The sequence below is a fragment of the Salmo salar genome, chromosome ssa17, assembly GCF_905237065.1.
Source record: "Salmo salar chromosome ssa17, Ssal_v3.1, whole genome shotgun sequence".
NCBI classification, from domain to species: domain Eukaryota; kingdom Metazoa; phylum Chordata; class Actinopteri; order Salmoniformes; family Salmonidae; genus Salmo; species Salmo salar.
This window is the reverse complement of record NC_059458.1, coordinates 69,339,822-69,354,906: the sequence shown is the minus strand read 5'-3', so window position 1 is coordinate 69,354,906 and position 15,085 is coordinate 69,339,822. Positions and strand designations below refer to the sequence as shown.

At 44.2% G+C, this 15,085-nt stretch overlaps 1 protein-coding gene across 5 annotated transcripts in view; it reads left to right on the top strand.

The window, feature by feature from the left end:
* The window catches only part of LOC106592487 (IQ motif and SEC7 domain-containing protein 3), a 294,872-nt gene that overhangs the window by 259,891 nt on the left and 19,896 nt on the right, over positions 1 to 15,085 (top strand). For all 5 annotated transcript variants that reach the window (XM_045700042.1, XM_045700047.1, XM_045700045.1 and 2 more), the window contains 3 exons: positions 3,016 to 3,141; positions 5,376 to 5,475; positions 8,237 to 8,395. In XM_045700042.1, coding sequence (XP_045555998.1) covers positions 3,016 to 3,141; positions 5,376 to 5,475; positions 8,237 to 8,395 — 385 coding nt within the window. The remainder of the gene's footprint in view (positions 1 to 3,015; positions 3,142 to 5,375; positions 5,476 to 8,236; positions 8,396 to 15,085) is intronic.

Below are 15,085 nucleotides of genomic sequence, written 5' to 3'. Positions count from 1 at the left end.
GATGATCCATGGCACGGAGCCTGCAGCGAAGGTCCCCAGTCCGGAACCTACAGAGATGCTCTCCAGTCCGGAGCCTCCAGCGATGCTCTCCAGTCCGGAGCCTCCAGCGACGCTCTCCAGTCCGGAGCATCCAACGACGCTCTCCAGTCCGGAGCCTCCAGCGACGCCTCTCAGCCCGGAGCCTCCAGCGACGCCCCTCAGCCCAGAGCCTCCAGCAACGCCTCTCAGCCCGAGGCCTCCAACGATGCTCCTCAGCCCGGAGCCTCCAGCGATGCCCCTCAGCCCGGAGCCTCCAGCGACGCCCCTCAGCCCGGAGCCTCTAGCGACGCCCCTCAGCCCGGAGCCTCTAGCGACGCCCTTCAGCCCGGGGCCTCCAGCGACGCCTCTCAGGCCGGGGCCTCCAGCGACGCCTCTCAGCCCGGGGCCTCCAGCGACGCCTCTCAGCCCGGGGCCTCCAGCGACGCCTCTCAGCCCGGGGCCTCCAGCGACGCCTCTCAGCCCGGGGCCTCCAGCGACGCCTCTCAGCCCGGGGCCTCCAGCGACACCTCTCAGCCCGGGGCCTCCAGCGACGGTCTGCAGCCCAGAGTCTTCAGCGACGGTCTGCAGCCCAGAGGCTTCAGCGACGGTCTGCAGCCCAGAGCCTTCGGTAATGGTCTGCAGCCCAGAGCCTCCCGCGATGGTCGGCAGCGCAGAACGGGGGCTACGCCTGGAGCCAGAGCCACCTCCGTAGCTGGAGGATTGGCGGAAGGGGTGGGTGTAGCACAGGAACCGTCGTAGACGGTGGCCACCCTCCCTTCCCTCCCTTTAGGTTTGGGGTTGTTTTTGTGGGTTTTTTGTACGGGGTGAAGTCGGGGTCTGCACCTTCGGGGGGGGGGTACTGTCACGTCCTGACCAGTGAAAAGGGTCATTTTGCCATAGTAGTATGGTCAGGGCGTGGCAGGGGGGTTGTTTTGTGTGTTTTGGGGTTGGTTTGTTTCTAGGGGAATTTGTTCTAGTTTTCTGTTTCTATGTTTCATTTTCCATGTGTGGCCGAGAATGGTTTCCAAACAGAGGCAGGTGTCTTTTGTTGTCTTTGATTGGAAGCCATACTTAGGCAGCCTGTTTTCCTTTGGGTTTTGTGGGTGGTTGTTTTCCGTTTAGTTATTGTACCTGACGGAACTGTTGGTCGTTTTTTTTGTTATTTTGTAAGTGTTACTCATTAAAGTATTCAAGAATGAGCACTCAACATGCTGCGCCTTGGTCTGTTCACTATGACGCCTGTGACAGCGACACTATTCTTCCACGAGAAATTCCATAATTTGGTGTTTTGTGGATGGTGGTGGAAAACACTGTCTCAGGCACTGCTCTAGAATCTCCCATAAGTGTTCAATTGGGTTGAGATCTGGTGACTGAGATGGCCATGGCATATGGTTTACATCGTTTTCATGCTCATCAAACCATCCAGTGACCACTCATGCCCTGTGGATGGGGGCATTGTCATCCTATGTGGTGTAGCCATGGTAACCAAAATAATGGCCTGCCTAGCATTTTTATACATGACCCTAAGCATGATGGGATGTTAATTGCTTAATTAACTAAGGAACCACACCTCTGTGGAAGCACCTGCTTTCAATATACTTTGTATCCCTCATTTACTCAAGTGTTTCCATTATTTTGGCAGTTAACTGAATATCCAAACAAGTTCAACACTTTTGACCAAACATTTTAGTTATAGATTGCACCTTTAAATATGCACCATGCAAACATTGCTCCACCATTTCCTGGTTGCTAAAATTCTAATAGTTTGACTAATTTCCGTTTATGTGAAAGAATAAGAATGTATAGTGTAGAGAATCATTGTACCATCTAAACCGCTGTGAAATATATTTTCCATAACCCCAAATATTGTATTTTCAGCTGTTTGAAGCTGGTGCACAAAACCGAAAGTAAAAGACGCAAAAACTAAACTGAAGTACGGGAAGCGTAGAAATAGTGCACATAAAACAGATCTACCTCTTCTTATACTTGCTTTCAATGAGAAGGACAGATCTATAACTCACATTTCTATATGAATTTGGTCGGTTTGCCCAAAAAGTCACTTGAACTGTTACTCCAAACATCACTCACCGTTTCAGTTCATCACTCTCTATTTATTGTGTTGCTCGTTTTTTTCTTCCACTATAAGAGAAAAGAGAATGAGAGAGCAAGAGAGGGGCAGAAAGAGAATGAGAGGGGGAAGATGTAACTATTGCCAAGTGTGAGACAAAGAGGGAAAAAGAGGAACAACTTGAGCTTGTCTGTGAGGTTTAGTGTATTTTAGAAAACCCCTTGCAGGCTAAAAGATCAGAGCCTCTCTTAAAGGGTGTCAATGGAGCACAGAGAAATCGATGGGCCATGGCCAAGACACCCTTAATCAACAACACTCTCTCTCCACCTTTCATCTCTCTCTCTCTTTCTTTCTCTCTTTCTTTCTTTCTTTCTTTCTTTCTCTCTCTCTCCCTCTTCCTCTCTCTCTTTTTGTTTCTCTCGCTCCCCCTGCTTTGGCTCGCCAACGGCATCAGTTTATCCCTTCTTTCTGTTCTCCGTCTGTCCATTCTCTCCTATCTTTCATCTCTGAAAATGTGAAGTGTTCTAAGAAGCAGGCTTCATGGTCATTTTTAACGGGCATAACTGTCCAATCTGTGCCTGAGCAGAATTCATCAATAAGACCTTATGTAGCAGAATCCTTTTGATTTATGGAGGCAGTTATTGACAGGAGAGTGATAGCTCAGCGGTGTAATTTTGTTGCAGCCTACAGTAGAACAAGGTAGCGCTTCATTGTGCATCTGTGAGATCATGGAGGACGCCAATGAAAGGTGATGGAGTGATATCACCACTTCCCCGTAAACTTTTTCTGTTTTTATCTTTCCCTCTTTCTCTCACTCTTCAGAGTATTGTATTTTTGAATTGCCGTTGAATTAGCTATGTAAATAAGTTGGATTGTTCCAATAAAGTTTGTTCTAAAGTCAATATCTCGCTCTCTCTCTTTCTCTGTAGGTTCTGTCTGTTCCCCACAGAAGATTGGTGTGCTGTAGCCGTCTGTTTGAGGTGACGGACGTCAACAAGGCCCAGAAACAGGCAGCCCACCAGAGAGAAGTCTTCCTCTTCAATGACCTTATCGTGGTAAGACTCCCTGTCACCGGACTGACTCTGCAACGGATTGTGGGAAATGTAGTATTGTCTTAGGAAAGGATGATAAACTTACTACACCCCGCTGAGGATTATAGGGGGACATTGTTATGGGATTATAGTACTGCAAATGTCTACGTGTTTGGATTTAATTGATTTGCGCCAAAATTGCTTTTGGGAAGTATGGTGTCACCTGACCTAAAGTAGTAGCATTTCCAAACTATACAGAGATTACCTCACTATCAACTTGGTTGTAGTCAACTTGTGAAGTGTGGTAGCCCACAGTCATATAAAGCAGCTTGTATTCTCTGCCACACATATTCAAGTCATGTAATACCCAGGAAGTCTCTAACAGGGAACCATTTTCTGAAGACTTCGTCCCTACTTTCTATTTTGTTTCATGACTCATTTCTTAAATAATAGATGGTACAGTAGGTTAAACGGAGTCCGCAGTGAACTTATAAACTCAAGCCTAGAGAAAGAAAATAACTGCTGGGGTCAGTAATGAAGTCCAAGCTTCAGTCCTTCATTTGGTCAAAGTCCCATCGAATGGGCCTCGGAGTTAATCATAGATTAAATGTCTATTATAGTTAATACAACCATTAGGGCAACTCCAAATGTTATCTCTGTGAAGTATTAAACTACTCCCATAATTCCACTAGTTCTCATCTTAATCTGTCTCCAACAAAAACTGGGGGAGAGAAAATAAAAATGAAAGTGTTTCTCTGCTGCCTGCGCTGCCGTCGAAAAGTAATTGTGCCCCGAAGGGAGGAGGGGAGTTTTGAAAATGCTTATTCTTTGCCAGGCCAGAAAAAAATCCTCTTGCGACATCTTGGCGGAAAACTGTTGATTCGGCACAAAGAGAATGTCATAATTACTTCAATCGCTGAACCTCATTTTGTGAGCGTGAAAAAAAAATGAGGACACACTCTCGAGGTTTACGCAATTACACGTAATTAAGAGGGCGGTTTCCTGCGAGACCTTGTTTCTCACGACTACGCAGAGAGTAGGGTCTAGGGTCTGTGATAAGTTTGCAATTTTCATATTTGTTTTACTGTGTGAAATTAATCGTAAGGGGATTGTTCTTTACGAGTTAATCATTATTCTTGAGATTCCAACACTCTCGTCTGCAGCGGTGGATGTGTCACGGTGATGCATTGATTTAATATGGCGGCTTACCAACACGGCCCTGCAGTATCAGCACTGAGAAGATACTCTCATCTTTCTCTATCTGTGGTATTTATATATTGTACGAGAGCTTCTCTCCCTCTTGTTCTCTCTCTCTCTCTCTCTCTCATTATTTCCCTCATTATATCTCTACCCATAAGGCATAGCTGTTTTCCCCCACACACCCACAAACACATCCTTGAAAAAATATAAAAAGTTGCAGTGCTGTTATGTCACTTTCACTGGAATTGGGATTTGTCTCAGAGAGAAAGCTATATTGTAGTAAATTGTCTCTCTGAAGGTTATTAGTAGGATGATATGAATATGCTGTGTTGATCCTCTCCGACCGATGATGGATTTTTTATCCTTTATTTTATCACGGAGGTTACATTGAGACTTGAATGGCTTTTTCTCCAGCGCCTTCAACAGGAAACACCAATGTGAAGCAAACTTCAAAGCCTGTTGAAAGCATGGCTTAAAACCTTAACCCCAACCATAACCTAAACCCAACCCTAACCTGACAATAACTCCTACAGTGCTGACTGAGATTGCAGAGAAAGGCTTTGACAATAATGGAAGAGAATAATAATTACTGCCCATCTGTTACAATGGAAACATGGTTTACTCTGCTCCCACAACACATGCCACTGGAACCGTTTTTGTGGGTTAAGTGTCTTGCTCAAGAGCACAAGGGTGATGGATGGGGCTTGCCCACATCCTTTTGGATACTTCTCTAACCTCTAAGCTACCTATGTTTGTTATGCTCTTTAGGGCTGTTTTCCAGTCACAGTTTAGTCCTGGAATAAAAAGCAAGCTCAATGGAGAATCTTGAAAATGCCTTTTAAGTCCAGGATTAGGATTGATCTGTGTCCATAAAACCACACTAATATGTTTTTAAAGTGGAACAGAAGACATCCTGAATAGGTTCTTATTTTGATGTTATGATTGACATCTCCGTCTTTGCTACTAACTTCTTTATTGAGGAAAAATACACTTACTACGAGTGTGATATGTGGTTGTCTCACCTAGCTATTTTAAGACAAGTGGCTTTTTACCCTCAGATCCTGAAGCTGTGTCCGAAGAAGAAGAGTTCAGCAGCCTACACCTTCTGTAAAGCCCTGGGCCTCCTGGGCATGCACTTCACACTGTTTGAGAACGAGTGTAAGTCACCTAACACCAGCATCACTACTCACCCTCCAAAGGAGAGAGAGAGAGACTGGGAGAGAGAGAGAGACTGGGAGAGAGAGAGAGACTGGGAGAGAGAGAGCGACTGGGAGAGAGAGAGAGAGAGACTGGGAGAGAGAGAGAGACTGGGAGAATGAGACAGAGTGAGGGACGAACGCTTTTTCTTAACCAATGTTGCCATGGCAACGCAAAGTGAAACAGGCAGTAAGCCATGCAGAAATATGTTATCTTGATCTGCAAGTAGATCCTTCAGAGTACATCCCTTTTTGAGACATTTACACCACTATCATAGAGGAGGACAGAAGCAAAGAGAGGAGGGAAATAAACGGTGGGAGGGAGAGAGAGCGGGAGAATGTAGTGAAAACAGAAAAAGGGAATGACGCAGATAAATGGTGCTAGCAACCCCAGTCACATAGAGTACCCAGAATACATTGTGTTAGCCTTGATTTATGTACATTATGCATAACTCCATTCATTTGGATAAAAAGCCTCTACTAAACCAACATATTACATAGCCAACCCCAAGGTTATGGGTTTGATTCTCACATGGGTCACATACATACATGCATGCGTACATACAGTTCCTTCAGAAAGTATTCCTACCCCTTGAATTATTCCACAATTTGTTGTGTTACAGCCTTAATTCAAAATGGATTAAATAAAACATTTCTCATCCATCAACACACAATACCCCATATTGACAAAGTGAAAACATGTTTTTAGACATTTTTGCAAATGTATTGAAAATTATATACAAAAGCATCTAATTTACATAATTATTCACAACCATGAGTCAATACATGTTAGAATCCCCTTTGGCAGCGTTTACAGCTGTGAGACCTTCTGGGTAAGTCTATAAGAGTTTTGCACACCTACATTGTACAAAATTTGCCCATTATACTTTTCAAAATGCTTCAAGCGCTGTCAAATTGGTTGTTGATCATTGCTAGACAACCATTTTCAGGTATTGCCATAGATTTTAAAGACAATTTAAGTCAATACTGTAACTTGGCCACTCAGGAACATTCAATATCACTATGTTAAGCAACTCCAGTGTATATTTGGCCTTGAGTTTCAGGTTATTGTTGTGCTGAAAGGTGGATTTATCTCCCAGTGTCTGTTGGAAATCAGACTGAACCAGGTTTTCCTCTAGGATTTTGCCTGCGCTTAGCTCTATTCCGTTTCTTTTTCTATAAAAAAAAACTCCCTAGTCCTTGCCGATGACAAGCATACCCATAACATGATGCAGTCACCACCATGTCTGAAAATATGAAGAGTGGTACTCAGTGATGTGATGTGTCGGATTTGCAGCAAATATAACGGACATAAAGAACATTTCTTCGTCACATTTTTTTTGCAGTTTTACTTTAGTACCTTATTGCAAACAGGATGCATGTTTTTCAATATTTTTATTCTGTACAGGCTTCCTTCTTTTCACTCTGTCATTTAGGTTAGTATTTTGGAGGTAACTGTTTTAAAGTCACCATTGGCCTCATGGTGAAATCTCTCAACGTTTTCCTTCCACTCCGACATCTTGAGTTAGGAAGGACGCCTGCATCTTTGTAGTGATTGGGTGTATTAATACACCACCCAAAGTGTAATTAAAAACTTCACCATGATCAAAGGGAGATCTACCAATAGGTGCCCTTCTTTGCGAGCCATTGGAAACCCTTCCTGATCTTTGTTGTTGAATCTGTGTTTGAAATTCACTGTTCAACTGAGTCATAAAAAAATCACATTAAACACTATTATTGTACACAAAGTGAGTCCATACAATTTATTATGTGACTTGTTAAGCACATTTTTACATGCATACCTACATACATACATGCATACATAATACATACATGTAACTGCCAAACCAACATATTTGCATGGATTGTATCAGTATCAACACAGGTTGTGCGATTGAAAGCAAGCCAGCCCAGAAGGATTGAGTTATAGTCATGGGGATTTGGCAGGGAGAAGAAATATATGTTTTGATAATGGAATCAGACCCGGTCGCGCGGGGTTATTGGAAAAAGGGGAGTTTGGATACGGCCCCCTATCTAGTTTCTCCTCCTGATCCTCCCACCACTCTGCATTCAGCCAGGCAGGTGATATTTTCATATGAAATCTATCATACAGGGATATTCTTTTCTTCACGCCTCGGGCATGAAAGATGCAGTGCCTCCATCGTCAAAGTGCCATTTAAAAGAGCGAAGGGGAGAGCGAGGCGCGCCGGAGCACGGATAGTGAGAAATGAAAACAGAAAACAGTCGAGACTAATCTTATTTCCCCAATGAATTTATTGGCTCTTTTGCCTCATTCCCTTCTTTGGGGAAGGAGAAAAAAGCATTCTGATATTTTTTGTAGCTACTGTGTCAGTTCAAGATGTGAGAAAATTGTTCATTCTTTAGTTACCTGGCTGTGATGTATCAAGCCTTTCTTTTGCTTTGGGGGACTCATCTCTGTTTAGTGATTTAAACCATCATACTTGGTATTCTGAAAAGAAATTCCAGCACCGTTACATCCTTGAATACTCCACAAACTAGTTCATGAATCTATTTGACCAACGTTTTGGTAAACATGCCTTTAGCCAGTCTGGGTCTATTGAAATATGTAACTATTAGTGGTGGGCACCAATATCATTGGATATCGATATGAGCAAGACATTTGGCGATATTGTTTCATCCTTATTATTAGCAAAACAGTATTATGTAAAAAAAGTGATCTCCTTCTCATCTCTCCTCCTCAGACTACCCCCATGGCATCACCATCATCTCACCCTTTGGCTCAGACAAGAAGCAGGTGCTCAACTTTTGTGCCCAGAGCGCTGAGGAGCTGCTGAAGTTTCTAGAAGATCTGAAGGAGTCCATTGCTGAGGTGTCAGAGATGGAACAGATACGCATTGAATGTGAGTACTGTGTGTGTGTGTGTGTGTGTGTGTGTGTGTGTGTGTGTGTGTGTGTGTGTGTGTGTGTGTGTGTGTGTGTGTGTGTGTGTGTGTGTGTGTGTGTGTGTGTGTGTGTGCTCCGTTGCTCCAAACTCAGGTGAAGATGGAAGGGGGAAAAAAAGAAACAGCTCATGCAAAATAATGTATGAATCACCCGTCCCTCCATCTGCACAGAAATTCTCTTTCATTTCTCAAAAAGGAGAAAACTAAAATGGAATCAGGGTGCCGCAGGCTTATTTACACAAGTGCAAACAATGGGGAGAGGAAGATGTCAACAGTTTATCTGTCTGTCTACGTGTGCATGTGTCTGTGTGTACATGCATGTGTCTGTGTGTACATGCATGTGTCTGTGTGTGCATGTCTTTGTATACATTGATGTCATTACATAACCAAACTGTTCATGCTCGTATTCCTCCTAGTACCCATACGAATTACATTATTGTATCTCTAACATCAATGACTACACCAAAGATACAATTATGTATGCTGCTAATACTGAGATCATACACTCTGTTCTGATGCGTTTCTGAAAAACAAGAGTCAGGGAACGGTTGTGTTTATATTCTGCCTGGGGGACTCGGGACGTGTGTATGTGCTTGTCTGCCTGAGTGTGTGTGCATGTCTGCCTGAGTGTGTGTGCATGTCTGCCTGAGTGTGTGTGCATGTCTGCCTGAGTGTGTGTGCATGTCTGCCTGAGTGTGTGTGCATGTCTGCCTGAGTGTGTGTGCATGTCTGCCTGAGTGTGTGTGCATGTCTGCCTGAGTGTGTGTGCATGTCTGCCTGAGTGTGTGTGCATGTCTGCCTGAGTGTGTGTGCTTGTCTGCCTGAGTGTGTGTGCTTGTCTGCCTGAGTGTGTGTGCATGTCTGCCTGAGTGTGTGTGCATGTCTGCCTGAGTGTGTGTGCATGTCTGCCTGAGTGTGTGTGCATGTCTGCCTGAGTGTGTGTGCATGTCTGCCTGAGTGTGTGTGCATGTCTGCCTGAGTGTGTGTGCATGTCTTCCTGAGTGTGTGTGCATGTCTGCCTGAGTGTGTATGTGCATGTCTGCCTGAGTGTGTATGTGCATGTCTGCCTGAGTGTGTGTGCATGTCTGCCTGAGTGTGTATGTGCATGTCTGCCTGAGTGTGTGTGCATGTCTGCCTGAGTGTGTGTGCATGTCTGCCTGAGTGTGTGTGCTTGTCTGCCTGAGTGTGTGTGCATGTCTGCCTGAGTGTGTGTGCATGTCTGCCTGAGTGTGTGTGCATGTCTGCCTGAGTGTGTGTGCATGTGTACATATTTGTGTTTAATTGTTTATTATTTGGTTATAAGGATCCCCATTATCTTTAGCAGAGGCAGAAGCTACTCTTCCTGGGTTCCACAAAAAACACTAAACATGACAAGTAACAAAACACTGATTCACTGATAGACAAGGACAGTCACACACATTTAAAATACAACCATATACAACTAAAAGTGTATGTGTGTGTGTGTGTCCCCTCACAGTCCCCTCTGTTCCATGAGAGGTAGTTTAATCCATGTTTTAAAGGTTATTTTGCTGTTTGCTGAGTAAATGGAGATGGAAGATAGTTCCATGTGATCATGTCTCTGTATAATACTGTACGTTGCCATGAATTTGTTTTGGACTTGGGGACTGTGAAGAGACCCCTGGTGACATGTCTTGAGGACTGTGAAGAGACCCCTGGTGGCATGTCTTGGGGACTGTGAAGAGACCCCTGGTGACATGTCTCAGGGACTGTGAAGAGACCCCTGGTGGCATGTCTTGGGGACTGTGAAGAGACCCCTGGTGGCATGTCTTGGGGACTGTGAAGAGACCCCTGGTGGCATGTCTTGGGGACTGTGAAGAGACCCCTGGTGGCATGTCTTGGGGACTGTGAAGAGACCCCTGGTGGCATGTCTTGGGGACTGTGAAGAGACTCCCGGTGGCATGTCTCAGGGACTGTGAAGAGACCTATGGTGGCATGTCTCGGGGACTGTGAAGAGACCCCTGGTGGCATGTCTTGGGGACTGTGAAGAGACCCCTGGTGGCATGTCTTGGGGACTGTGACGAGACCCCTGGTGGCATGTCTTGGGGACTGTGAAGAGATCCCTGGTGACATGTCTTGTGGGGTATGTATGGGTGTCTGAGCTAAATGTTATTTGATTATGCAGACAATCTGGAATTTCCACCACTAATATCTCTCATAGAAACAAAAGAAGCAGTAATCTCTTGTCAAGCCTCAACCAGGAAATACTAGCACGCATATTGTTGATGTTAGTTCTGTATGTGCAAGGCGTGCTGCTCTGTTTTGAGCCAGCTGCAGCTTTGCTAATTCTTTCCTGTTAGCGCCAGCAAAGGGTGCTTTACTAGAGGCCTGGGGTCCAAAAGAGAATAGCAATCAGGAAGAAACAGTGCTGTTGGAGCTTACTGACCAATACTAAGGAGAGAAAAACAGCCATACAGGGCACACAGCCTTTTTTAAACAGGCATACTGATTCACAAATCAACCCCTACCCCTAGATGTTTTTCTAGATCTGAAACGATTAGATAGGCTAAGGGGAAGTTTCGTAATATTGGATACCCCTATCAGAGAGCCCTTCCTCTATCACTCAAACCTCTTATACTTTCAGATCTGCCTTGGGGTACGGACTAGGAGACTATTTCGAATTGAGCCTATGTCCAGGTGAAGTGTTGGTTCTAGCCAGGCAGGCACGTTGTTGTTTGCAGACCTGCCAACATGCACGCATTTTGCATACCAACTACGCAATTCTCTGTCCATGTACGCAGGTACAAGGCCCGAGTTAAAAGTACGCAGAAATGAATAGGGCCTTATTTTTATTTTGTATTTGTTTTACATTTTAATACAAAATATATCCACTGAGTAAATCTAACATTCCGATTCTCGAGCTGCAACACACAGACATGTACTGAGTTTGTGTCAACGGACATGGAGATGAATACATCATTATTGGACGTAGCTACCCGGTGTCTGCCCTCCTGTTTGTTGTGATGCTGAGTTTGCCGACTGTCAGCTGTACGTGAACACATGGACACATCTATTTTCCACTCTGTGTGCTGTGGAAAGGTAAACACTAATTGTTTCAAGCTAACGTTAGCGAACACAAGATGGACATTCAGTGGGCTCTAAAGTGACAGCAGTTCACTCGCAATAACTGGTCGCATTTGTGCGAGTGTGATATTTAATTATGAGTTTCATTAGTTGTTTTTTTCCACGTAACATTACGATAATCACACAACCTGATAGACTGTAACTATGATCCACGTCACAAAAAGCATTACAAAAAGTATAATCAAAAATAAATATAACCATGTTGGCATTAAATGGAGTCGGGAGTTTAGAAGACTGCGCGATGAAGAATGGATGAGTGGCCGGTATTAGCGATAGAGGCAATGCTTCTAACATGCCATTGCACTAGATTTGAGATTTTATCCATTTTGAAAATCTGAAATGATGTATGGGCTGCAAAGAAATACTATAGGCACCTTTACATAGGCTGAAACAGCGGACTCTTCTAGCGAACAGCGTTCAGATTCCCTTTGCGGTAGCCATGTTAAGCTTTGTGTAGCCAATTTGCGGTCTGTGTCGATGCAATCGTTTGTTTTTGTTTTTATGTTTTCAAAATGATTGTGCTTTTAGTGTTGATTAGGAACCGTGTCTAAAAAGCCAATACTTGTGAGCTGGTCCTAGTGATTGAACTGGCCCTGTTTGAGAGGTGACAAGCGTTCCTCTATTATAGAGACTAAACTTTGGGGCGGGTGCTAAGAAAAACATTATAGATAATTATCTCCATTCTACACTGTACATGTAATGGTATAAACATACTGACAGTCTGTGCTAATTCCACAAAACATATATTTATTTTATATGTTCTGTACTTATCAGTATGAATATTTTATTTCTGTTTTGTAAATATCTTTACAGAGAACTGAACTGAATCGGGTGTGATCCATAATGTTTGTCTAAGCACGCGTGCTCATGAAAAACAAGTAAGCATCGGTCCCATGCAATAACAAAATAGCAGCTAATTTAGCAAATCATTGTTATTGCAGCCAGTCAGTAAAGCTATGTCAGACGACGAGAGTGAGGAGACTGAAACAGACAGAGCAGCTTTTTTAAATCGGGGATAAGACGTTTGTACATTTTGTATCTAAACAAATAACTTGTTATTATTTGTTTAATAAAACATTTAAAACTCCAAGAATAAAGGCCCATTGTGTGTTCTTTCTATTTCCATCTTGTTAGTGACGTTTACCATGTGTGTGTGGAATGCTGTCAGGGAAGAAAGTATTCCAACCTTGTATGGACTTGATTTGGTACAATTCTATAATTGCGATCAGACTCACAAACAGCGCGCGCACGAGCGTGGGGAGGGGGGGAGAAAACCCAATATCGGCGCATGCTATGCGCGCGAGTTGAATCTTCAATTTGCCGGGTGCGCAGGTACTCTAAAAAAGTTGGACAGGGTTGGCATGTGTGTGTTTGTCTCCCAGTCTGATTCCTGACAGAGACCCTGACCACTGACCTTTTGTTAGTGTTCTCTGGTGCAGTGCAGCCAAACACTGGACAAAACAAGAACAAAGGAGAGGGCAGCTCTCCTGAAAGCAGCCAGGCAGAAGAGATGGGGAGGAGAGTGGTGTTTGTGAGTGTTTGTGTGTGTGTTTTGCGAGTTTGTCTGTTTGCTTTAGGGAAGTCACACACACACATGCATACACACTAGCACGGATGCATGTGCGCACACACACACACACACACACACATTAGAGTGCACACACCATCTCACACACATAGGCACCTGATATAATAATTACCAGATAGCATTTTGCACCCCGTCACCACAAGATGAATGTTTTTGGTTAGAAAGTTTTGCTTCACACCTGCACACCACTGTGTTGGTTCAGTGTGGTTAGAAAGCTTTGCTTCACACCTGCACACCACTGTGTTGGTTCAGTGTGGTTAGAAAGCTTTGCTTCACACCTGCACACCACTGTGTTGGTTCAGTGTGGTTAGAAAGTTTTGCTTCACACCTGCACACCACTGTGTTGGTTCAGTGTGGTTAGAAAGCTTTGCTTCACACCTGCACACCACTGTGTTGGTTCAGTGTGGTTAGAATGCTTTGCTTCACACCTGCACACCACTGTGTTGGTTCAGTGTGGTTAGAAAGCTTTGCTTCACACCTGCACACCACTGTTTTGGTTCAGTGTGGTTAGAAAGCTTTGCTTCACACCTGCACACCACTGTTTTGGTTCAGTGTGGTTAGAAAGCTTTGCTTCACACCTGCACACCACTGTTTTGGTTCAGTGTGGTTAGAAAGCTTTGCTTCACACCTGCACACCACTGTTTTGGTTCAGTGTGGTTAGAAAGCTTTGCTTCACACCTGCACACCACTGTGTTGGTTCAGTGTGGTTAGAAAGCTTTGCTTCACACCTGCACACCACTGTTTTGGTTCAGTGTGGTTAGAAAGCTTTGCTTCACACCTGCACACCACTGTGTTGGTTCAGTGTGGTTAGAAAGCTTTGCTTCACACCTGCACACCACTGTTTTGGTTCAGTGTGGTTAGAAAGCTTTGCTTCACACCTGCACACCACTGTGTTGGTTCAGTGTGGTTAGAAAGCTTTGCTTCACACCTGCACACCACTGTTTTGGTTCAGTGTGGTTAGAAAGCTTTGCTTCACACCTGCACACCACTGTTTTGGTTCAGTGCGGTTAGAACGTTTTGCTTCACACCTGCACACCACTGTTTTGGTTCAGTGCGGTTAGAAAGCACAAGTTGCACCACTGGTGTATAAAATGAAAAGGCAAGAGGCTATGATCCCTTATTGATGTCACCTGTTAAATCCACTTCAATCAGTGTAGATGAAGGGAGGAGACAGGTTAAAGTTATGATCCCTTATTGATGTCACCTGTTAAATCCACTTCAATCAGTGTAGATGAAGGGAGGAGACAGGTTAAAGTTATGATCCCTTATTGATGTCACCTGTTAAATCTACTTCAATCAGTGTAGATGAAGGGAGGAGACAGGTTAAAGTTATGATCCCTTATTGATGTCACTTGTTAAATCTACTTCAATCAGTGTAGATGAAGGGGAGGAGACAGGTTAAAGTTATGATCCCTTATTGATGTCACCTGTTAAATCCACTTCAATCAGTGTAGATGAAGGGAGGAGACAGGTTAAAGGAGGATAGACAACTGAGACATGGATTGTGTATGTGTGCCATTCAGAGGGTGAATGGGCAAGACTAAATATTTAAGTGCCTTTGAACGGGGTATGGTAGTAGGTGCCAGGCGCACCGGTGTGTCATGAACTGCAACCACAGGAGGTTGGTGGCACCTTAATTGGGGAGGACAGGCTCGTGGTAATGACTGGAGCGGAATTAGTGGAATGATATCAAATACATCTAACACATGGTTTCCATGGTTCCCAGGTGTTTGATGCCATTCCATTCACTCCGTTAGTCTTTGTTATGAGCCGTCCTCTCCTCAGCAGCCTTCACTGTCTGCAACCCTGCTGGGTTTTTCACGCTCAACAGTTTCCCGTGTGTATCAAGGACAGTCCACCACCCAAAGGACATCCAGCCAACTTGACACAACTGTGGGAAGCATTGGAGTCAACATGGACCAGCATCCCTGTGGAACGCTTTCGACACCTTGTAGAGT